Source organism: Teleopsis dalmanni, chromosome X (assembly GCF_002237135.1).
Source record: "Teleopsis dalmanni isolate 2A chromosome X, ASM223713v2, whole genome shotgun sequence".
In the NCBI taxonomy this organism is placed as follows: Eukaryota; Metazoa; Arthropoda; class Insecta; order Diptera; family Diopsidae; genus Teleopsis; species Teleopsis dalmanni.
Genome location: NC_051848.1, coordinates 38308270 through 38334022, shown reverse-complemented (window position 1 = coordinate 38334022; position 25753 = coordinate 38308270). Strand labels below are relative to the sequence as shown.

The 25753-nt window shown below is 28.8% G+C and overlaps 2 protein-coding genes across 2 annotated transcripts; both read right to left on the bottom strand.

Annotated features, from left to right (window-relative positions):
• Positions 1–1230: 1230 nt before the first annotated feature.
• LOC119689627 (dynein assembly factor 4, axonemal) lies at positions 1231–2160 on the bottom strand. Its single transcript, XM_038104497.1, has one exon. The coding sequence runs from the start codon at positions 2044–2046 to the stop codon at positions 1288–1290; it is 759 nt and encodes a 252-aa protein (XP_037960425.1). The 5' UTR covers positions 2047–2160; the 3' UTR covers positions 1231–1287.
• Positions 2161–8237: 6077 nt separating this feature from the next.
• On the bottom strand, positions 8238–20374 carry LOC119689588. The gene is made up of 2 exons (XM_038104454.1): positions 20205–20374; positions 8238–9066 (listed from the first exon to the last, which is right to left on the bottom strand). Exons 1-2 carry the CDS (start codon positions 20245–20247, stop codon positions 8261–8263), a joined length of 849 nt encoding a protein of 282 aa, XP_037960382.1. The 5' UTR covers positions 20248–20374; the 3' UTR covers positions 8238–8260.
• Between the last annotated feature and the right edge of the window lie 5379 nt (positions 20375–25753).

Genomic DNA, 25753 nt, shown 5'->3' with positions numbered 1-25753 from the left:
TTATTATATAAGAGGAACTCGGATCAAACGTGATGTAAAATTTAACCAGAAATATCGAGTTCGGTCTGAATACGTTTAATATAATTAGTTATAGTATTATTTAAAAGAACCTGTTACAATATAAGTATTGGTTATTGTGCTACCCTATGCTCTACTAGGAAAGGAGTAAATATTATACTGCCATATAAAAACCAAAGGCCAAAACTATTTTAATTTTTAACAAAAACAGATGATCTTTTAGTTAAATTCTTGCAGAGGACTTAGATATATAGAAAGTAAGTCCCTAGCTTGTTTCCGTTCCTTTCCTTTTGGGGTCAAAATTTCCTTTCTAAATAGATCTAATTTTTAATGGTTTTTATGAATAGTTCAATGCAAGAAAATTTCAACAATTATTTCTATGAGATTACCGGTGTGTTTTGATATGTTTTCAAAGCACCTTATCTGGCTAATTCAACTGGTTTGTAATTACCTATTGTATCTCCGTGGTTGGAAAAGAAGAAAAATTGTTGAAAAAAATTTTATAATTTAGAGATTTGGACTGAACTCAGTTTGCCTGTTCCTATTTAATATATTATCGACTTCAATAACTTTTGCATGGAACGAGTCAGTATATATATACTATACACTATATGTACAGTGTACATATATAAGTCAGTGTTTAAATTACATTTTGAAGAACCCCTTAAAGTCCTTATAAAAAACAATGTATGGTATATCTTTGAACCGCTTGTTAAGAGGCTGTATCAGTTTAGTGAATCTTATCAGTCTGTTTATTATATATGTCATATTGTTTCTCTGCTTTATCATTTAATTTTAATGTAAACGAATAATTAAATAGTTTAAGAAAAATAGATGAAATCAATATCTAAACAAATCACAAATTTAAAGAAATTTAACGATATTTATAGATTTTCTACTGGAAATAAATGGAGAATATACATATAAATATAGGGAAATCATCATTTTTTGTCGATATTTATTTATTTATGCAGTGAAAACAGTTTCAAGCCATTCACGGAACCGACAATTCGATCCGGTTAATAGAAAAGTGAAGACTAGCAACATTAAAAAGATTGGGAGATATGTCAGTTTATAAGAGAGCTTTCATTATCAGTGTTTTTACTGATATTTGGAGTTTATATATATAACATAATGGTAGTACATTCCATTTTGTTTTATGTTTTGATTTTGAAATTTATTTACAGATTATTTTTTTTTCGTTGTTTATCAAATAAAACAATAAATATTGACAATATAAAAATATCGCTTAAACAATAAACATATTCTTTATTCATCTAAAGTGTCCAACTTAATGTTTGCCTCTTTTAACTTTTCAGGATCTTCAATTTTAAATGGTTTCGGAACACCTTCCTGAGATTCTCGTTTTGGAGTCCTGAACTCAAAACTTGAAAAACTAACATTTATTTTACCAGACGAACGTAAAGCAGCCATTGTATGTGCAACAGGTGTGCCCAAGCGAGTCGGTACAACACTACCCTCACCGCCACGTGATGTTATGGCATTTTTAGTATTTGCTGTGACGGGTGGACGATTCTCAACCTTTTGCTTTTCATGTGTTTCCTTACGTATGCCAACCATCATTGCCTCAGAACAGGCTTTCTCTTGAAATTGTTTAACACGTTCACGCATCGCTGTTTCACGTTGCACTTCCTTACTGATTTCGGCTCGACGTTTAGCTTCATAACGCTCCATTGCCTGCTGATCACGTTCCTTATTCCGTTCAACAATTTGATTAGAGATTTCCAAACGTTTTTTGAATAGCTCCTCTTTTGAGAGCTTCAAAAATAATTCGGGCCATTCACCTCTTTGCTTCTTAATTAGCATGATGCGTGCTTCATTTTTAAAAATGCGACAAAAGCTGGCCAGCTCATCAATTTCTTGAGCCAAGTGACGTTCGAAAAATATGGGAGGATTGTTAAACTTTATATAGGTTGGCAATAGTACGATGTCTGGTTTACGAGTTATGAGACGATTCAACTCGATAACAATTTTAATTTCTTCATCAGTCTGAGTTACTTGCACCATTTCGTATATCGACAGAAGCAACACAACTTCAACGACTTGTTAGAACAACAGCAGATAATGACTGTCGGATGACGAATGTTAAAATGTTGAAAATAATATTTCTTGAATTTTATCGTTTCCTTAGCAGTATCATCAATATTGAAACACTAGTCAATGGTTACTTGAATTGAATATAGTTTACTTCATTCAATTAAAGTTTATGCTCAGTCAGTCTATTTACTTTTTGTTATTGTTTATGCTTGACTGCTGGCCCGTTAGCCGGCGCTCCTTGCAACCAATCTCATATTAGCGTGTTATCGATTAAACAAAAATTTGACAGGACCTAACAAAATCACTATAAATACTTTAAAGGCACTCCGAATTTATTCACTTCTGTGCTCTTGCCATTTTATTTAAAAACAGAAATGAAGCGCCAATCATTACTTATTCAATACCAATACCAATACCACCAATAAAAGAAGTCAACAGTCTATACGTGCTTATTGGCATATTCGGTAGTTGTGGTAACAGATTTGTTGTCCTAAAATGAGCCATAATATTTATCCTTTTTGTGACATTCGTCGATTTTATTGTCTTTATGTTTATACCTTTTAATAGTCATTAATAAGGAGTTTAACCTCTTTCTGGCTTATTAACCTAACCATCTGATTGGTATCCAAAATAAAATTGGTTATAAATATGGCTAAATTTAGAACAAGTTAAAACGAAGAAACTCTAGAGTAATTGAATTAAGATTGGGTTAGGCTATGTGCACGACATTTAACTCAATCGGTTGAAAGACAAAACTTTGTGCATATCATTAAATAAATTACATAAATAGATTAAATAGATTCATTGAAAGATAAATAAAACCTATGATAGGCAACATAGTTCATATATAGGTCTGTATGTGTAGGAAGTTTTTGCCCTTTTTAAAAGGCCCAAGTTCAAAATATTGTAGTAATCATCAAGAAATTAAAATATTGCACTTCACTCTATTGAGGACTTAATATATTGATTCATTATAGTATCTACTATAGTTTTATTCTATCGTATAACATTTATATAAATACCAAAATTTTAGTTAATCCTTAGATTTTTTTTAAAAAACATAATACACATTTCTCTTAGTATTATAACCTGTTTAAATAGTTAAAGTATAATACCAACCGCATATCTGAACATTTATATCTCTTAAACAAATTTGTAGTTACTGTACGAGCATGAATCCTAAGTTGTTTTACGTGGTTATCTGTCGTGTGGACTTGAGAACGGATCGTGATGCTTCGAACACTTGCTCCGTTAAAAATAATTCCGTTGGTACTAATTTAAGATATATATTTTTATATTAAGTGAAAGCATAATAATGCTTTCACCATATTAAGTGAAAGCATAAATGCAAATACTCTTTCTGCAGTATTATTATATAATAGTAATTCTGCATAATTATAGGTGTCAACCACAGCCATCACGACACGCTCTAACAGATTCAACCCAGTACGATGCCTGGTTTACGAGTTAAAGTATAATACCAACCGTTCAATTTACAATTGAAGTTGCCGGCATCTGAATCTCGTAGTACCAGATGTCACCTCTGTTGGGATGTTGCAAGTGAAATACAACTTGTTACTAGTTATACACCAAAATTCCTGAGTTTGATGAGAATATTTTTACTTAAGTTGAGAATATTATAATCCCTACTCGGAAAGAAATATTACTGTAATAGCATGCTGGTGCAGAATTTAACATGAATACGCGCCGTAAACGTTCAACATCTTGGTGTTCTTCATAAACACATTGGTATATTGCGCCGATGAACGTCCCATTGGAGTTCTGAGGAATTCTTCTGGTACCAGTTGAACTTATGTGTCTGGGCTTAACTTCACCCTTGATGAGAAGCAATACCTATCTAACACCTCTGTTGATATTAGGGTCATAGCACCCGGTTGGAAGATGTAACTCCACATCGAATGATTGTAAATGAAGACAATCATTCTACCCGCTTTAGTTTGGGTTTTAACAACAACCATGCTAGTACAGCCGAAGCTGCGGGCTCTGACCCCTTGGTACCAGATTTTCACCACCTCTTTTTCACCACCTCTCTTTCAAAATATTAAAATACCACATATTAATAAAAAGTTGCTAATATGATGTTGTTTCTATTATATTATTGACCTACTTATTGTAGCGTCAGATAAAATTGACAAGTTTTTCAGACTTCATTTGCATTTCTTCACGACGAACTTGTTATACGTCTTATTTATATAGATCATATCGTCCTAAAATTGTCACAAAGTTCACTCCACAATACAGTAATCCTCCCTATAAAGCGATACCCTTATAATGCGTTTTCATATTACACGATTTCAATGCCCCGTATAACAAGGGCATTTCTCTATATAACGAGGGGATGTGTACAGTTCATAATTAGCTTCGCATACGTTTGCACATGTGTATACGGGGTATACGGGGATACGCGTATACGGGAATAACTCGTATACTTTCTTAGTACTCGTTGGCGTTTATTACTGAAATTAACTTGAATATCTCATTTAATAGATTATGACACCAAATCTAACTTTGACTGCAAACAGTTTTTTTTTTGGTACCTTCATTTCAATATTATTTACTGCAAATAAAAAGACTTTCGTGATTTGTGCTCACTTACATAGTTAGTGAAATCAATGTATTTTGCTTAAAATAGTATTTGCATTTGATCTAAGTCTTATTCTTTTTTATTCCGTTCATTTGATTGGTATTGATTTCTATCTAAAAATACAGTTCATTAACCCAATAATAACTTCAAAATCACAGTCATACGTAAACAACATCAGCAGAAAACCAAAATAAAAGATATTTTCAAAGAACCACATTTTGAAGGGAAAGCCCTATGCAATTTTCAAAGAGGATTAGAGCTTTTGTCAGCATTTAGCAAGGAACCTGTTGTAAATGGGGCACGCCTTATCGCAATCAAATCAAATCCAATTTGGAAAGTGAAAAATGCAGTAATCATCGATGCACGATATTTCAAGGTGTGAACGACATTTATAAAACAGTTTCTATAATAAATAAAAGGGTCGGATAGGTCATTTAGTAACTACATAAACAGAAAGTTATATATACATTTGTAGGTCAAGAAAACACTCTTGTAAAAGTTTTATCAAACTTAAAAAATGTTCGAAGTAATGATAAAAAATAAGATATCATAAAAATTATTCCTTTAATATGGATGCTAGTTATAAGACTTTTCACTGAATGTACTATTTCTTAAACGAAAACGGTATTTATTATTTGGATACAATGTACATGGATCAATGATAGGTACGTAATAGTTCAGTTTATTAAATTAAATAAGTCCGTTCATCAACGCGTAACATATATATACAGGGTGGCTGACGAAAATGACAAACTTCTCATAACTTCTCACCGATCTAGTTGTCAAACCAATAATGACAGAGAGCCCAAAATTAATTCATTTAACAGTTTATTGTCTTGTTTAAAAGTGTACGAAGGCATTTTGATTTTGTAGAAAAGAAGTTGTATGTGATTTGCTTAATATTTGGCTAGAAAAACACAAGTCGCTATCGGTCGAGCCTACTAATACCTAAATGTGAAGAAATCATTTGTGCCTCGTACAATAACTCGATATCTTGATAATGATAGCGTTGCCCGACGTCATGAGCGTACATGAGTAAACCAAGAAAAACAGTAACAACAGCAGAAATGGTTCGTAAAGCGAAGAAGCGAATTGGACATTCCAACAGGATTCAAAATTATCACACAAAGCACGCATCATCCAAGAATATCTGAAAAACAACGTTCCGTGCTTTATCCCATTAACACAGTGGCCACTGAGTAATCCTAATATAAACCCTTTAGATATCTCGGTATGGGATATTTAAAAAAGTAAGGTTGGTATTAAAAAATTATAAAATGTCGATCGTCTGAAGCAAGCGCTAAGCCGAGAAAGTCATTTGCTGGCAGCGTACGATAGCTTTATTGGCCGCTTGAAGTTCATAATTCATGCTAGAGGTGACTATATTGAATCAAAATAAATTAACTTTAAAACTTAAAGTTCTTTTTACATATTTCCATTTATCTCTCATTGAATTTATCAAAAAAAAAAAAACAAAATAGAGTGTTTTACTTTGTTGTAATTTTCGTCAGTCACCCTGTATTTGAATCCAAAATATTTCCCTATTTTGATACAATGCAATATACAATATACCATAAAAAATTCTTGTTAATATATATTTTGTGCCACTTTTTATGCCCCACGTTATCATTGCTGCTTCCTACTGATGTGCGCGGTCTATTTAAAACGCAGTATGCTTTCTGTGACAAGATTAGATTGGATGAAAATGTATATAGTGTACCTTTCAGATTTCAAACAACTGACATGATAGTCTTTTTTGACTGAAATTTTGGACTTTGAAATTATAGTCTAGATGTGCCGAATAAATAATACTAAGGTCGGGTCATTGAAAGTAGGAAATCAATAACAGAGATGCTGAGAGGATTATTAGTTTTTGGCGGAATTATTTGATAACATGACTGCTTGCTTAAGTAACTCTTATATCAATCGTGGTAGTCCACATATCAGCTGAACTTGTTTTAAAGTATTTATGGAAAATAAATATTTTATGTAACAGATTATAAAAAACTCTAAAGCAGATTGTTAGCCATAATAATATAATAGGTACCGATCATACCATGTTCCTTAGTTGTTTGTGTTTTATTCAGTCTGCGGTAGATCCTGAGACATATTTTGCAACAGGACAAAAAACTGGTGGTGTGTCAGAGGTAGTTATTCAATAAATGGTACTGTATGATCACGAAAAAGTATCTGGACAGATCTTCCTATACCTGGGTGCCGCATTGTCAAAGTTAAATTGTAAAATGTAGTATATTTTCTCCAAATCCTCATTTATCTTTACTTTGCAAATCTTTTACCTCAAGACAATAATGTTAACAAAAAAAAAAAACACTGAACTAAAAAAAACACTGTTATTTTTGTCCAATATATTGGAAAACAACTTTAATTTTGATTATTGGTTATCAGAACCAATATGAATCCTGGATCTTATACAATGACACGCTCAAGGAAAGGTTTTTGAAAACTAATTCGAAGTTGACAGGAATACATTTAATTTGAAACAATCAATTATTGCTAGTATGAATCGAAATATTAATTCAAATTCTCAATTTCGACTAAGTGAGTCGTCGAGTAATATTAGTATGACTTTCTACGTATTACGTTCCTAGACTAGGTTCTATACTCAACTAAGAATAATAAAATCATGCAATGCCTCTACGAAAAAATAGGATATAATACAACATATAATTTAATATAATTTGTTAATAAATTTTCACAGCAAATCAACAAAACTCCAGAATAATGTGCGAACATAAAAGTCAAGTAAGGCTTTGGATCAGTTGTCTAATAAACACTGACTCTGTGCTTTGCATTTTACAGGGTACGAGTTCAACTCTTAGTACTTGCAGTCTCAAAAGATTATTTGCCAATAATTAAATATAAGAAAAATTTCCAAGACCACTGATTATAGATATTTGGCAATTTTGACACAGCTCTAAGATCGCCAAAAATTCAATTAAAAAAAAAATAATAAAAAAATTTTTTGTTGTTGTGATTTCACTACTGTTCGATAAAAACTTTTGTATTGAAAACAATTGTTTATATTAGGAATTTAGTTTCAGTTTAATTATTTCTAGTGTAATATGGCTCGAACCTCAAAACCACTAATTTACACTCAATTATCATTTTAGATGCGTAACAAACTGTTTAAAATAAAAATCGGTCCATTGGGTTTTAAAGACTACTTTGTCTATCAATAGTGAAAAAAAACCTATTGTCAGTAAATAATTTTTTTAAAATTAAATTTAATAACACACTTTTTATATTTTTTACAATCTCTCTAAAATAAGTATGCATGCGGTTAAAAGTACATATTGTAATTTCAATGTTTAAAATATATGTTTATAATGTAATAATAGTTAATGTAACAAACTATATAAAAAAGTAAAATAGATTTTAAGTATTACAATCAATTCTGGAAATCAATATTACAAACAAAACATTCAGACATCGTTGTGTGTAAATAATTATATTATTTACGAAATATCATTAAAAGCAGATAATCGCATTATTTTTAAAAATATTATAAATGGAATTTTTATTTTTAGCTTATCAAAGAATAAGAAATTCGAGTTTCACTTAACAAGCCACCAACTGTCCACCATCTCGTCCATCGTCATCGAACGAAACCCAAGTATTTTGTAAATATTTTCGCATGTCATTATCGGGAGCAGCTAAATCGATTAAAAGATGATCGGTTTTGAGTTCATCGTTATTATGCTGATGAACCTCAGCTCGTGATTCGATTTTGCCATTAACGTTTTGCTCTTTTAGCACTTGTTTTCGGATTGCATTATCTGTTAAGTCAACGCTATTACTTTTCTGATTTTGGATGACTGCGTCTCGCCAATGCTGATATGCATGCTCAAAACAGCGTGCCACCATTAATGTAATCTCATGCGCAACCTTACGTTTTCGACAGTAGAAGACATGGCACGACAATTTCTCTTGTTCGGTTAGAGTATCTTTTTCGGAGCTTACAAAAGAAAATGTATGGTCATGCGCTGCATCCACAGTACAATAGAAAATTTTATAAATCGAAAATCGTAAAAGCGTTTCTTGTGTCTGGAAATCAAGTACTTCAAGCCCATCCTCTGATATATTGAGTTTAACACGTTTTTGGGTTTTATTTTTACGTCCCCCAGCTTTAGAATTTGCTATAACTGTTTTGATCGCTTCAGATGTTAATTTTTCTGATCTCTTCGCATCAATTGGCGTACAACCTAGGTACTTAATATCGTAGGACTCAAATATAGGATCATCATTTAATTCATCATCTGAACTTAGGCAATCTATATCTAATTTCATATTTTCAATATTTGGCTGGTTTGATTGTTTCTTTGAATTGTAATCACTCTCATCAACCACATCATCCGATGTGAACTCTGAAAAAAAAACAAACAAAAAATTTAATATTATTTTACTTATTTATTTACTGTAAGGCTAAAAATGTGTTTAATTGTATATTAACGCTAAAAGTTCTAATATTTATATTTTACTATATAAAAGCTAGATTTATTAAAATAGTAAAAAACTGTTAAAATTTTTAAAATGTTGTATGAGCACATTCATCTACCTCTAGATAATTATGGAATATCTTTCATACACCTCTACAAATTCATCAGTTTCAGAATTGCATTTAATTGTGTGAGAAGAGTACAGTAAAGTCTAGTAGAAAATTTACTGTAAACACTTAGGAATTTATTGGATCTTAAGCCTTAAATAGCATACATACATAGTAAAGTAAGGTTTGGCAATTCATCATGAATCGTTTAACTTTTGAACAAAGCTTCCTAATTTGAAAATTTACTTTGAAAAAAATAAATCTCTTCGTGAAGTTCATAGAATGCATAGTGTTTAGTAATGAAACTCATTTCTGGTTAAATGGCTATTTCAATAAGCAAAATTGTCGTATATGAAGCGAAGATAATCCTCAAGCCGTTAACGAAACACCATTACATCCATTAAAATTGAATGTTTGATGCGGTCTTTATTTCTTCGAAATGAGGAAAGAGCTGCAATTACGATGAATGGCGAGTGCTATCAAGTTATGCTGACTGAATTTTTGTCAGCAAGTTCCAAACATTAATCAGTTTAATATTGACGACGCAAGGCGGCGCAACTTGCCATAGAGTGCGCTTAACAGCGCAATTTGTTGCAAAATCATTTTGATGATAGCTTTATTTTCAGAAGTGGGTCTACTGACTGGTCTCCTATGTCCCTGCGGAGAGGGGATAAGAATACCCCCGCGGTTAGGATTGCCAATCGTAAAAGGCGACTAAGTATCTCCCAGTGCCAGTCTGCCAGTCTCAAATTTCTTTGAGAAGAAAAATGTATTTATATGTCAGTCCAACCTATTTTAGCATATCCGTACATCATTTACTTATTTAAATGACATATACATAGATAGTCTTAAATAGATATAGATAGTTTTCTAAAACCACTTCACTATTTTACTAATAAGTTAAACAAAATGCTTTATATAATTGGGTATGAAAGCAAACTGTGAAGTATACAATAGATAATCAATAACTAAACTAAATCCTCAATTGAAAATAAAATGTCATATCTTGAACCAGTTTACAATGTCATAACGAAAGTAATAGTATTAAAAAACTTTTGTTCTATCCAATTTACGTATCATATATAGGTTAAATAGTGCCCAACGTGAGGGTATTTCTTTAGTTCCACTAAATATGTGAGTAGCAAAAATCCCTGTCAAATGCAAGTACACGGGTGGTATAGACAAGTCGATCTGTTGCAGAAGTTGTACGGAAAGCCAAAGCTTGATTGAAATCCGAACCGAAGTGAAAAAGAAAAAAGTTAATTATATTGAAAACAACCAAGCGCCGAATACTTAAAATATGGGCAAATTTAGACTTTACATTTTCAAAAAAAACACTAAACTTCACAAACAATTAAGCACGATATCAACTTCTTTAAAGACAAAATACCCAAAGTGATCAATTTATGATCAAACAAAATGATAACATATAGTAAATGCAATAGGCCCATGTTATGTAGAGTATCACGGACATGCCAAATTCGAAATTGTTGTTGTTGTTTCAATGCAAACTAAAAAAATTGAGAGTAAAAGGAAAAAAACAACTGTTGGTTTAATTTCGGTCATGAGAGTCCAGGCTAACTTTGCATCGCCACTCAGTCAAAGCCGTGTTGTATGTTTGGCACAACCAAAAAGTACAAAAGTTATATAGTAGTAAAAATGCAAAATTGACAAACTGATATGACACTCTGCATAATGTGCATTCTCGTCATAGCCGGAAAGACCCAATTTTGATATACCCATGACACTCTACACAACATGGGTCTTAGGAAAATTGACGCACTGTTTATCAATGACTATGAAACAAGGTAAAAAATTTTATTTTAACCATAAGTACCCAGCTGGTCGTACGATACAAACTCATCCAACTTCTTGCTATAGATCAACCAACTTTGGCCTGAATGATTTATTGAAGATTTACTCATAGTTGCAGAGTGCGGCTCATCTGTCAAAAAACGTGTTAAAAATATAATAAAGGTGACCACTTCGAAAATTCGAAATGCATTCGAAAAATATAATATTCGAAAAATATGATATTCGAAAAATATAATATTCGAAAAATATAATATTCGAAAAATATAATATTCGAAAAATATAATATTCGAAAAATATAATATTCTTACTGCAACATTGCTTTCCGTTGGTTGAAAAAAATTCAAATTTAAACAAAACATACATAGCTGTGAAAAGTTGGAGTTTATTTGGACCATCCAGAAAATTGTTCTTTATATATTTTATTTGTTTATGTCTATACATATGTTGTTGTGTTTTCCCAAATATACACCACATATATTTTAGAAATAATGAAGAAATGTAAAAAAAAAATATTTATATCTAATTCATGTTCATATAGAATCAGGTTTATTTTAAAAATTATTATTGTCAAATGTTCCAGTGAAACTGATGACGGCATTTATTTTTATCGCTACAATCGAATGTTAGACAAATATCATCTATTCAAGTTATTAATTTTAACCCAATAAACGATAAATCAAGTTCTCTTAAATGCAGAATGTTTCAGCACAAATTGTTAATGGGAGAGATCGGGATGCTCTCGTATCGAAAAATTCGCAGTTAATCATAGGACGAATTTTAGTTTTTTCTTGCTGCTATAATGATGGTTTAAAGAATTTTTGTAACTATTATTTATTAAAAAAAAAAACAAATAGAAATTTATAGAATATTTATTTTTATATTTTTTTTTTTTATAATTCACAAACAATAAGATTTTATTACTTCTTTGGAATTGCGCAGCAAACATTTGCACTATAGAAATTTTAAACGACATTAATAATTAACAACTTTAGCAAATTACGTAGCTCGTTAGTATTATTAACAAAATTCAAATATTTAGTTTTATGACGTAGGTTTTTTCAAAAAATTTTTTAATCACGAGCACTTTTTGTATACAAAAAATGATACAATGACTAAAGTTAATTTTAATATTAAATATTTGTAATATATCTATTATGTATAGAATAGAATAAGAATAGAATAGAAGAAAATATCTACCATCTAGAGATATCAAGTATTAAACAAAAACCACACACACAACTTAGCGGCAAGTACTGTATACGTATATAATTTTTTCAGTGATTACTTAAACGATAATAACAATATCGGGATATATCTATATCCCATATCTCTAAAACTACACTATGTTCTGAAGTAATAAAAATACAATCAATACAAAATTTGAGATATTAAATTTTAAGAGGAACCACCATCTCATATATCTCCTTGGTTACGCCTATGTGTGTAATAGCACATTCACACTGTCTCAATTAAGACAATTTTGCTCCTTAAGGCTGCTAATGAGGATAATTTACCATACAAAGAGCTTTCATGTAAATTAGCTCATTATAAATTAATCAACTGTTTTAAGACGAAAAATATCGAATGCAATCCTTGAAAATAAATTTACTACAAGAAAAATTACAAAAAATTTGAAATATTTGTTAAATATGTATTTTATATGTAAAATGTAAATAAACAAAAGTTAAGCTATAAACAAACGTACTGAGAAAGTAAGTATTTAATAAAATCTTTGCTTTTAATAATTGAATATGTTATAAATATTTAATAGGACGAGAATCGCTGGTCATAAACACGACATAAAGAGCAAATCAACTCCCAATGACCAAAACACAGCATTAGCAACCCATTGCTCTATGATGAACCATACTCTAAATTTTGAAATAGTACAGCTCATCAACAAAGAGCCAAATTATAGACGTAGACTAATGCTGGAAATATTACACATTATTTAAGTTCCGGAAAATCTTGCACAAAATCTTTACAGGTCTTTGATCAACCATAGAAAAATTTAATATATAATTAATAAATTTAAAATCATAATTTATCCTCCACTGTTTGTTCATTCAAAAATTTTTCTTATTTTTTTTATTTTAATTTCAAATTTTATAATAAATTATAGATAGCACAAAACCTGGCTTTAAGAAAACTAATTACGATTCTTTGGTATATTAGCACAACAGCCATGCATACAGATCTAAGGATCGACTCAGTGAAAAAATATGTTGAGGAAATAAACAATAATAATTCTAGTATAGTTAAAGCTTAGTTTAACATTTTAAAATTTATATATACAAAACATATGTACGTTTATCAGTATATAAATATTTTTTATATAATAAATAATTTTTAAATAATATATATATAAAAAATATTTATATAAGACTTAGTAAAAAATTAATATATGTGTTTTCATTTAAAAAATATCAAACTACTAAATAGTATTAAATTAAGTTTTAATTAAGTAGTTTCTAATAATTTATTGGCGGGCTAATTGGTCATTTAAATATAAATAAAAAAACTATAATTTATTATTTATTTATTTAATTTGTTTATAAAAACAATTTATATTCTTATATTTTCAGTATTTTCAGATAAATAAAAAAGTATAATGGTGTATATATAGTCCTTCGGTCCGTTTTATGAAGGCTGTGGTTTTTAAGACCTCTCTGACTATGTACCTAATATAATATAAATATATATAAACATATAAAAAGAAATATTACATGTTTAATATCTTACAATAATTTTATTGTTGTAAAATAATAAAAGTAATCACATCACAGAAATAACTTTAATAAAAATAATTAAAAATATATGACTATTTCATGATATTAGGTCTCTATATGTTTGCACGTCTTTGTCAAAATTTTTCTTGTTTCATTCTTGAGCAATATATTTTATATATTTTGAGTAAATTTATTTTATACATATATGTATTTGTTAATACATACAGAAAAATATGAAGTTTTTTATAAAAATCAATTTTCTTATAGTTTGTTAATAGCTTTAAAAAAAAAAACATTATTTTTATGTTCAAATTATGTTATTTTCATATATGCCATTTTTAGAGTAGACTTCTTATTAATAATGAATTATCACTTATTATGAAATTTATTAATGTATATTATTCAAATATAATTCTAAATATTATCTATAAAATTTATTTCGTATTTTATTTATAAAATCATTTGGAAATTACCCATTTGTATTTATTTGATATTCAATTCTATGCGATAACATTATTATTGACCTCTCAAGAAAAAAATAAATTAATTTAATTTGTAAAACTAATTAAAAACAGAGAACTTAATTTAATTGTTTTTATTTTTTTTTTTTCATTTCTTTATATTAATTATATTTATTATTGATTTATAATAAATATCATATATGTATAATCAATTTTAATAGTTTAATTAGTGCAAAAGTCCCCAACTTAATAGTTTTTCGAATTATTTAGAAATAAATTTAAATTTAATTTATTATTGTGAGTAATTACATCTGTATGTTAAGATATTTTGAAATCGTGAATCTAAGGCTTTCAAATAAATATTTTAAAAAAACTTACTACTATTATCATTATCATAGATCATGATAATATTATAATAATAGCTTATAGTATCTGCAAAATCTAACAATATATTTGGAAGCCTAACAAACTTATTGGTTTAAGTACCTCCGACATGAGCATTTGACCAATGCTTAACAATTTTTTTGTTTAATATTCACAGGAAAATTAAAACAAATTATAGATAAATTATAATCCAGTCAAGGCGTAAAGTGCGGTTTTGAAGATACCTGAAGATAGCTTCAACAAAATAATATATTTCTTACTCGAGTTGACTTACTATATGTCAAACAATCTTTATTATATTGCGGTCGGAAAATTTTTCAGCACAAGGAGTGATTATATTCTTTATTTATGATGGGAAATATATTTTTTTTAATCAGAAACACTACTGAACAATAAAAGATGATATCAGTGAATTGCATACTCGGTAATAAAGAGTCTTTATACTAGTACGAGTATTATAAAAAAATTATATATACGTCTATCTTTGCAAAATAATGGAAGAGAAATATGTTATAAGCACCAAAATTAAAATAATAATAGATTTAATATAATACCATTATGAAATTTTACTAATATATAAAAAAGTTACTAATTACTTAATACTTGCAAAAGATGTCAAATAATAAAAATAAGGGTAGAAAGATTATAAAAATATAAAAAAGTATAAATGTTGTAATTAAGTGTGGCTTATGTCATTCTAATTAAGTTTCTCGTTGATTAAATTACATAAATACTTTAAAACGGTATGATGATATCATATGAAAAATTGTTATAAAATAGTTATATTTAGATTACACTATTTGTTCGTTAAGGTATCAGTGTTATTTCTTGGAATTTTTTAGAAAAATATGCATTTACAGAATATATAAAATCTAATATTAATATCAACTAAATCTAGTGTCGTTAATTGATCCTACACTATTCTTACTCAGATTCTTCAAATTTTAATAAGAAGATAAACATTTTAAGTTGAAATTCTATATATTGTAGTTACTTCTTATACAACTAATCAAAGAGAACATGCACTTTATTACTTTAATGTCGCCACATTATAGGGACTAAACTATACTCCTTGATTAATCTCTTGAATGATTTCTTTTGAATTTAATTATAAACCCTTAAAAATAATATTTATAGTTAAACAGGTTAGTTAAAGTATTAGATATTACTAATATTTAGTAACATGAACAGTTAGCATATACAGCAATCACTTTAATATAGTAATAATTTAAAATATATATATATATATACATTGTGACCGAAAAGCTTTCGGAAATTCTCATTTAAAATTCGCGCGCTGTATATTTTTCGATATTTTAAGTTTATGTAGTTTGGCAGCAATTAAGGACAATTACTATGCCAAAAATGAGCGCGATCTGTCAGACAGTTCGTTTACGGCAGCTGTTGAAACCAGTTCACCTCAGTAGTGCGTTGCGAAAAAAACAATGGAAAAAAATATTGAACAAAGAGTTTGCATCAAATTTTGTGTTTCGAACGAAATTTCGTGTGCAGAATCTTTGCGAATGCTACAAAAGGCTTATGGGGAATCAGTTTTATCGAAAACTCAAGTTTATGAGTGGTACAAAGCCTTTCAGGACGGTCGTACGACCGTCGAAGACATGCCGCGTTCTGGACGACCTTCGACCTCTACCACCGACGAAAACATTGAAAAGGCAAAGGAAATCGTGTTCCAAAATCCTCATGTGAGTGTTAGAGAGATAGCACGAGAGCTAGGCATCGGTCGTGAGATGGCTCGTTTGATTTTGGGGGACAATTTGTGTATGCGACGTGTCAACGCTCGGCTTGTTCCGATTCACCTCAATTTGTTCAACATTATCAACGATTTTAAGGCCAAACATTCAATAAATCCCATCGAACAGCCACCGTATTCACCTGATCTTGCACCGTGTGACTTTTTCCTGTTTCCCAAACTCAAATTACCACTCAGAGGAACGCGTTTTGAATCCATAGAAGACGTAAAACAGAATTCGCAGAGGGAACTCAAAACCTAACGGTTACCTCGACTGTCGCCCCAGTAGCGACTTCTCTCGGCTGAAAACCATTTATCAGTTAGAGACCTAGTTGCAGACCAACTTAATCCACAATAAGGTTCCGGTCCACAGATTTGAGTGGCAGATCCTGTATTTATAGTTTAATATAAAATATGAAATCTATAAACGAATATATGTTCCTTGTCTGATATATGTTTTTAAGAAAGCTTAATGCTTAGTATAAAAATATTATGAAATTATTGGACTTTGGTAATGTGGTCACTCTAATGGAGACTCTTTCAATTTAGTTTAAACATAATTTTTATTTTGCTTCCTGAAAGACGAAACAACTTCACAAAACAATCCGTAAGGATTTCTAGTAATGTAACTTTATAAACTTAGTTATGCAAAAAGCAAAATACGCAAATATAACTAAAATAAAAAATCTAATATAATGTCCATTTCAATTTAAAATTAACAATTTTTAAAGAAATAATCATATGCAATAAAAAAAGTCGTAATCAAACATATTTTTTCTCTAAAACATCTGGAAAAATATTTTTTTTGCTGTATCTATTCATTATATTTAATATATTTTATGTCATTGTATTGCAATATAATATATACGTATCTATATATGTAATTATACATATTTATTTGAAAAAAATATTTATAAAAATAGGCGTAACCAGATAAAGAGAGAAAAGGGCCAGCCACAAGGAACAACAATTTCCATAAAAACCAGAAAATAAAACAAAAACTAATTTATATCATAATTTATGAAGTTTCCAATATCTATTATTATATCATGTACAATAAAAAACATAAAAAAGGTCTGTGCATTAAACTTCATTGCTTCAGAAGACTTCCTGCTCTTTCACATAGTCAAAGAGCAGAGGGGATCTTTACTATTTAGAGGGATCTTTACTCGTGGCCTTCTTTTTATCATGAGATATTTCTTTAACTTTGAAGAGTGTATTATTATCTATAATAACATAATATGACGTACAAACAACTTAATAGAATAATTAAGAATTTTAAGAGAAACCGCTATCCCATATACCCCCTTGGTTACGCCAATGTGTGCACTGATAGGTATAATATCTAAAATAAAATAACATGACGTATAAGTAACTTAATACAATAATTGAGTCGTTATATTTAAAAATGGATCTGCTCCATTTTTTCACATATCAAGATAATTGCAGACTTGAATTAATTCAATTGAAACTGTTTTTTGTACTATAACATCTACAGCAACTGTTTTGATGTATATGAACATTTCATAGTCCATTTAATGAGTGATTAAGAAAATAAAGTATTTTATTTGTTTGTTAAACGAGGAATTATTTAACTTGCGTTTATGTTAACGAAGATATAATATATAAATAAAATGAGTTTTATATAATATCAAAAAGTGTAAAATTTATTTTGTGATTATACGTTACATTGTAAACAAAAAAAAATATAAGTAATATATTTACTTCTTACTGTTCTTAATTAGATTTTTTTTAATTTACTAAGAATTATATTTATTAAAACTAGTTGCTCAAAATTCCCGAATATAACTGTACATATATATTAAATTCATTTGCATAAATATATTTTTTTTTCAGGCAGAAGTGATTGCTATAAGAGAAGATATAGCCTGTCCTTGAGTTAAGTTCAATTAACATCTAGGACACTCTTTGAGTGCTACACATCTCTAAATGAGAAATCGACGCAGTTCAATATTTCTGTAATCTTGGTTCCCGATTATGTCATTGAGATATTTTCGGCAATTGCAAAGCAGATGAACTAGCCAGACTCCTTCTTCTGTAAGGAGTTCTTCCTGAGCCGAACTTTTTAATAAAAGATGAGAAGACTCAACGATATGCAGGCATCTGTATGCAATACAGAGATGCAGCGTAGAGATATCAGTCTTTTATTAGGTTTTGTATTTTAGGTAACTATGCTAGTAGACTAAATATCCTGAATATCCAAACACACAAGCTGCAGTTGTGGAGAGAACGATGAAAGTGCTTCCCATCTGCTTTGCTTCTGTACGGCATATGCGCGAAGCCGTATTATCATTTTAGGGGCTTTCTTTTTTGACGATCTTGGCGAAATGCGAGACATCCCTCTGAATAGCATTATAAGCTTTGTCAAAGGTTCTAAGTGGTTCTAACCCTTGAATATTGAATTATACAGTAACACAAGGGGTCTATAGCTCTAAATGGATCCCTTAGAATCGCTTGCATAACCTAACCTAACCTACTATATGTTTACATGCTAATGAAAAACTATATATATGACATGAAAAACAAATTTGTAACAATTACAATGTTGTCTTCTTGTACCATAAGGCTTTGATTTTATAAACAAAATGCAAAATGAAGACAGAGGGAGTCATTTAAGTTGGGAGACAGAGGGTCTTCTCTGGGAGATAAAAAAACCGTTTACCGAAAATATTGGCATGGTAAAAACATTAAAAAATAAAAAATTTTTAATATTTTTGTAAAAAAATATAAAATAAACATATTAATAAATGTACATTTTTTAATATTTTATGAAAAATATAAGATAAAAATGTAAATAAATATAAAATCATTAATAATAACATTTTATGAAACAATATAAGATAAAAACATTAATAAAAATAAGATATTTAATATTTTATGAAATAATATAAGTTAAAAAAATTAAAAAATATAAAATGTATAATATTTTTATTATATATTATATAAATATTTAAATCATGTAATATTTTTATTATTATTTGACATTTTATAAAATGTAAAATATGAGACAAAATTAATTAATATAAACTTTTATATTTATTTCATAAAAAAATTATCTTAGTGTTTTTTTTTGTAATAATAATTTTGTTTTTTTACGGGCTAATTGGTCAATAGTAAATAAATTTTTAAAAAAAGTTTATTATTTAACTATTGACCAATTAGGCAGTAAAAAAAACAAAATTATTATTAAAAAAGATTATTTTAAATCGACTTTCAAAAAAAAAATTTAACAAATATTTTTAGATAACTGAAGTATCTAGAAATAGTAACTGAAAAATTTTTCTTTCAAAAATATCAGTGGTTTAACCACCATTAGTGCTTACAAAATAATAGGATTTTGCATCATATCAAATTAAAGGATGTTTGAAGGACTAAAGTTAGTATACGAATAATGGTATTTGATATTAAGAATATTAAGTATTTTTGGACTAAAGATTAAGGACTAAAGAGAGTGCAAAAGACCCTGTATTATGTAAATCATTTCTGAGATATGAAAAGTTTTTTGGTTACAGGCTTTCTAGATTAATTTTTCTTTGACGGCCCTATTTAATATTGAAAATGGACGTATTAAAAGTTTTATTTCGCATCCTGTACCAAACAATCTCAACTGGAAAAATTAATACACTTTGAAGTGTAGCATTTATAATAATTAATAATTGATTTATATCAAATAGCAATATGAGGGAAGGGTATTAGATTTATGGTTAAGCCAAAGATAACTTTTTTTTTTATTTGCTTAATATTTTTTACACTTATATATTAGAATTTAAACTACTAGTAATTAGAAATGAAATCTTACTTTTGTGTTTGTAGTGGGTTTTCCATTTGCGAAAGAATGCCATTTTCAATAAAGCTCAGACGTTGCTCTTGTTATTCCAAGCACTTAACACTTTAGCACAATTAATTTAAATAATTAATTTTGCAACTTTTTTATACAATATACTTAAAATTGTTTTTATTTTCTGCGGTTTTAAGTATAAATATTTTAATTAACTATCTTGCGGTTTTATAAATTGTACTTTGGAAATTTTTTTTTATAATTGTTTTGAACAAAATTCTTTGAAATGAAATGTTTCTATATATGTTTATATATATATGATTTCCTTTTAATATTTTTAAAATTGATAAGTTTTGAAAACAAAATGTTTTAAATTATTAAGAAACGACGCAGTTTAATTACGACCAGAACACAAAAATGAAACTTTTTTGCTTAACAACAAATCAACAAATGAATTGAAACGAAATAATTTATTTAAGCGATTCGAAAATATTGCAAAAAAATTATTAACATTACAAAAATTTTAAAATCACAAAACCAACAAAAACAATACCAACAACGCACAAATGCTATTTATTGTAGGAAACCCAACCAACAGTGGCTGAGGCCAAAGTTCCGTATTGAGTAGTGAGAAAAATTAAAAACAAATAAAGCAAAACCAAGAACAAAAACAAAAACAAAACAACTAAAAAACCAAAAATCAAAACAAATATTTTAATAAATAAAGTAAATGTTGTGTTTGCTTCAGCACCGTCTGACACAAAATAAAACGGAACGATTGCGTTTATTACAACTTTCAGATTGAAATTAACAAAAATTTTTCAAAACAAAATGCCGCACACACGAATTACAAAAACACAACACAGCACAACACAAAATGAGAAACAAGCTATTTGCTATGGCCTCCGCTACAACAATGGCTATGCATGGCTACTGTGACTGCAGCTATTGTTGTTATTGTTTTCGCATGTGTCGTGTGTGTGTGTGTGTGTGTGTTATGTGTTGTCTGTTGACTCTGCTATTCTCACACTGAGATGCTGTTAATGTGCATTTACTCTCATTATTACTCACAAGCTTGTTCGGTCGGTGCCAGGCACAAGTACAAATTATCGTTGTGTGGACATAATACAATAATTTGTTACAGTGGCTGTTGACTGGATGATTCGATGATTCGATGACTCTATGGCTCGTCGGCTCGCTGACAGTGGGGAGAGAGTATTGGCTACTAAGCCAGATGAATTGGCAGTTTAGCCTAAATCGAGTGTGATTTGTTTAATACAATATCGTTTTTAACAATTGCACTGCAATTATTTACGGTATCGACGAGATTTTTCTAATGAACAAAATTTTATTCGGAGCAATCGATTTATACAAAATAATTGTATATTTATATAACATAATAAAATTTTGTATGGAATTCAAATAAAAGCTAATTTTAATTATATTACTTATTAAGGTAAAATTAGACTAACTAGGTTAACTATAGTCGACTATGATCGACTATGATCGACTATGATTATAGTCGCATATTATAATATAAGGGATAGTTTAACTTGTAATGTTATAAGAAGAGAAGACTTCAATTAGAAATGTAAGAATATTTGGTAATTATATATTAAAATGCAATATAACGGGTGCTTTTTTAGCTGCCGGAGTACTATCGCTATTGATAACTATAACTTGACAGCTGAGAATGTCAAACTGTATTGATATTTCTTTTCTGTAAGGTTTGGCAATTACATAATGTATAGTACATTATGTATATAATACATAATGTATAGTTTAATGCTACAATAACGCTTCCAAATTTTGAAAATTTACTTTGAAAAAAATAAATCTGTTCCTGAATTCATAGAATGCACAGTGTTTAGTGATGAAACTCATTTCTAGTTAAATGGCTATTGCAATAAGCAAAATTATCGTATATGGAGCGAAGATAATCCTCAAGCCGTTAACGAATTACCATTATATCCATTAATATTGACTGTTTAGTGCGGTTTACACGTTACCAGCATAATCAGTCCCTATTTCTTGAATGGCGAGCGCTATCGAGCCATGCTGACTGAATTTTTGTCAGCAAGTTCCAAACATTAATCATTTTAATATTGACGACATTAGGTTTTACTACAATTAAAACGCAAGACGGCGCAACTTGCCATAAAGCGCGCTTAACAATCGATTTATTCCGACATCAATTTGGTGACAATTTTATTATCAGAAGTGGTCCTGTTAACTGGCTTACTGCCACTGCTGTATTGGCTTACAGCCAATGCTGTATTGGCTTTGACACCACTTTCATTTTTCAAACTATGTTTATGTTCAACCATCCTTGTCTTAAGCTTATTCTTGGTCGACACCACTTTTATTTTTCAAACTATGTTTATGTCCAGCCATCCTTTTCTAAAGTTTATTCTTAGTCGTACCTACATATATTTTAATACATATCATGTTTTGCTATGGAATATACTATCACTTAGTTCCAAAACTCTTCTAATAAAATTGGATGCCGTGTTTAGAATAACATGTTGTGGATAAGCTGTAGGCTTTTTGTACCATTGAAAATAAATCTGGTTATCATATCTAACCATTCCAGTGACTTGATACAGAAACATATCGTTTTTCTTTTCTTCTATCATAAATTTTAAATTTGTGAAAAACGATTTAAATATTTGAAGTGTTTGCTCTATTTTATTTTTACGTACTATCGTGAAGCTATCATCTATATTACTTCATCAATAATCTTGGTTTGTTTTTCAGTCGTTTATACATTTGTTCAGTACATTTATATAATATATTATGCAAATCTCATCAAATTTCAATTCAATTATATTTTATGAAAACCAGTACTTTGGAAGATTGAAATGTAAAAATAATCTACCTAAATTAGAAGCGTTCGAATCTATAAATCTATAGATTCATTATTAATAATATAATGTATTAAAAAAGAAGCTATAAATTTTTAAAAATTATGCAAAACTTACATTCACATTAAAAGTTATGTAGCCTCAGAAATAGGGCAATACTGCGATCAGTGCAAATCTATAAAGCCTAAGCAGTTAAGGGTTAGAACATGTGTTTGTACAATGAATTATTTTATAATATTAAGCTGACAAAACCATCGATCGATCTGGAAAGTAATGTGCTAATAAAAGCTAAATTAGAATATATAATATTTGTGTATAACATACAGTAATACTAAACTAATTTAACCAACTGAAGAGGTGTCATCGATTTCTACTTATAATACTAATAAAACTTATAAAACGATTTCTACTACTACTAAATGGTTTTGTATTTCTCACTCACTTATTCAACGTCGTCATACATAAACAATTGGAGATCTCCAATCTCGGATATATTACAAATATATGTGAATATATATGAATATATTTATTTATTATTGAAAAGCATAGATTTTGTATATTTGTTAGTATCTTAATAGTTGAAGCAAATCGGCTCCAAATCGGCTTTTCCCAAATGCAAAGTACTATAGAGCAAGTTAGTGACGTAAACAATTTTAGTATTTACATATTTTTGTATTTACATACCTATCACTGTGTATATAAATAAAATTGTTACTAATTTTTATTATAATTAATTTAGTGAAGAGCAAAAATATTTTGACAAAAAATATTTGATGATATATCCCCACTTGGGCACAATCCTAGATACCAGACTTAAGCAAACTCATAGTCCAGTAAAGAATGTCTTCGTATAAAAAGAAATATTATAGTGTCACATTTTTTAGTACTTCACAGATATTTTTTGGGTTATAACAACGAGTCTTCTATTTAAACTAAAAAGCTGTTCACAGTTTAATAATTTCATACTCTAAAATAATAATAACTTTACAAAAAACACTTTTTTATCAAACACTCTACTCCATATGACAGATATATTTCTAGAGGCCATTTTAACCAATTAGCCAATTTAAATATCGTTACTCATGTGCCATATTAACAGTGGCCTATAGATGAAAATTTAGCATATCAAACCAAATAAAATTAAATTCATCGAAAAATATTTACTATAAAAGGATCTATTTGATCGCCTATATTAATAAATAGAACAAAATATCATTAGAACAACAACTACTCCATTAATAATAATGTGCTGAAGCCCATCAACAGTTATGAATTAAAGTAATAATCTACCGATTCCAAATCAAAACACTACGAAAGGTCCATATTATACTACTAACGACTACTTACATAAGGTGTAAGTACTCACAATTATATATCTAAAGCTGTTAGAAAATATTCGTACCCAAACAGAGATGAGAAAAATCGCACAATTATCAGACTGTTTGCAGTTTTCGTTAACAGATTAGATACTACTTCACGGTGTCATAAAACTATAAGGCAAATGAAAGGACTTTCTTCATAAAGATGAAAGTGATAATAGATCACACAAACATCACTTACTAAATTCGCATATTTGTTGTAAAATACTTAGTTTGCACAATTTTATTTGCTACTTAACTAAACAGTGTCATCATCATATAATCATCATATCATATAATCATATAATCGATCATATGGAAAGATAATGTTCTCTTTATAACGAATTTCGTTTGTGAACAATTAATATAATCACAATTTTGATTTAAACTTATAGTAACTGTGAATTCTTAAACCTTCTAAGAAGAAAAAAAATATTGTCCGATGAAACACAATTACGTTCTGATATTTATATATATACATTTAATTATTAACAATTGAAATGAATTAATAAGAATAAACAATATTTCTGTCCCCATACCAGGCTGGTTTTTTTTAATAAGATTATATATGCATATGACTTTTTCAAAATTATAATCTACTATAATGGACCCTATAAACATTATTAAAAAATATTTTCATTCCATTCCATAATCATTTTTATTTTTTATTTATTTTTATAGAAACAATTAAATAATTATTCAAATTTAAATATATTAAAAAAAATGCGTAATTATTTACAGATGTATTCATTCAATGTGGTTCAAAGCGTCCTTAAAGCTTATAATCTTTATTTTATCAGTTCTAACGGCATTAGAACTATTAACTACCTCATTTTTAGTATATGATATTTCTGTATATGGGTATGTTATATGGTAAAATTATATAAAATATGCAATACATAAATTATATAAGACATCACAAAAGAATATTTAAAAATTTATTGTAACATATCTGTTTATCATTAATTTATCGAACATAAATTTCAGGTCATACTGATACTGTGAGAATATCAAATAAGCTAAACAGACACAGTAACTACTTTTTCGGATAGCATAACAAATATTAGATGGAAATTTCAATATCCTTCTTCCAAAATCTTACGAGACAAAGGAAACCACAAAGGCAGAGATTAATGAGCACTTAGAACAAACGTGGAACAAAACAACAACAAAGTCTTAAGTTTAACAAATGGTAGTGTTAATCATCTTTGGACAGTCAATGGGCTATATGTGCTCGCATAAAAACTGTTCTGGTGAAGACTCAAAAAAAAAACAGAAACGATTTAACATTTATTTTGCAACTATCAGGCTCTGTTCAAACAGTGATGTCCTCCACTGATATTAATGC

Excerpts from the sequence above, each read along its gene's own strand:
- LOC119689588 (XM_038104454.1), bottom strand. The coding sequence starts at position 20,247 with ATGGCATTCTTTCGCAAATGGAAAACCCACTACAAACACAAAA. Across the intron at positions 9,067-20,204 it reads AACCCACTACAAACACAAAA|AGTTCACATCGGATGATGTG; the intron begins GTAAGATTTCAT and ends TTTTTTTTTCAG.
- LOC119689627 (XM_038104497.1), bottom strand. The coding sequence starts at position 2,046 with ATGGTGCAAGTAACTCAGACTGATGAAGAAATTAAAATTGTTATCGAG.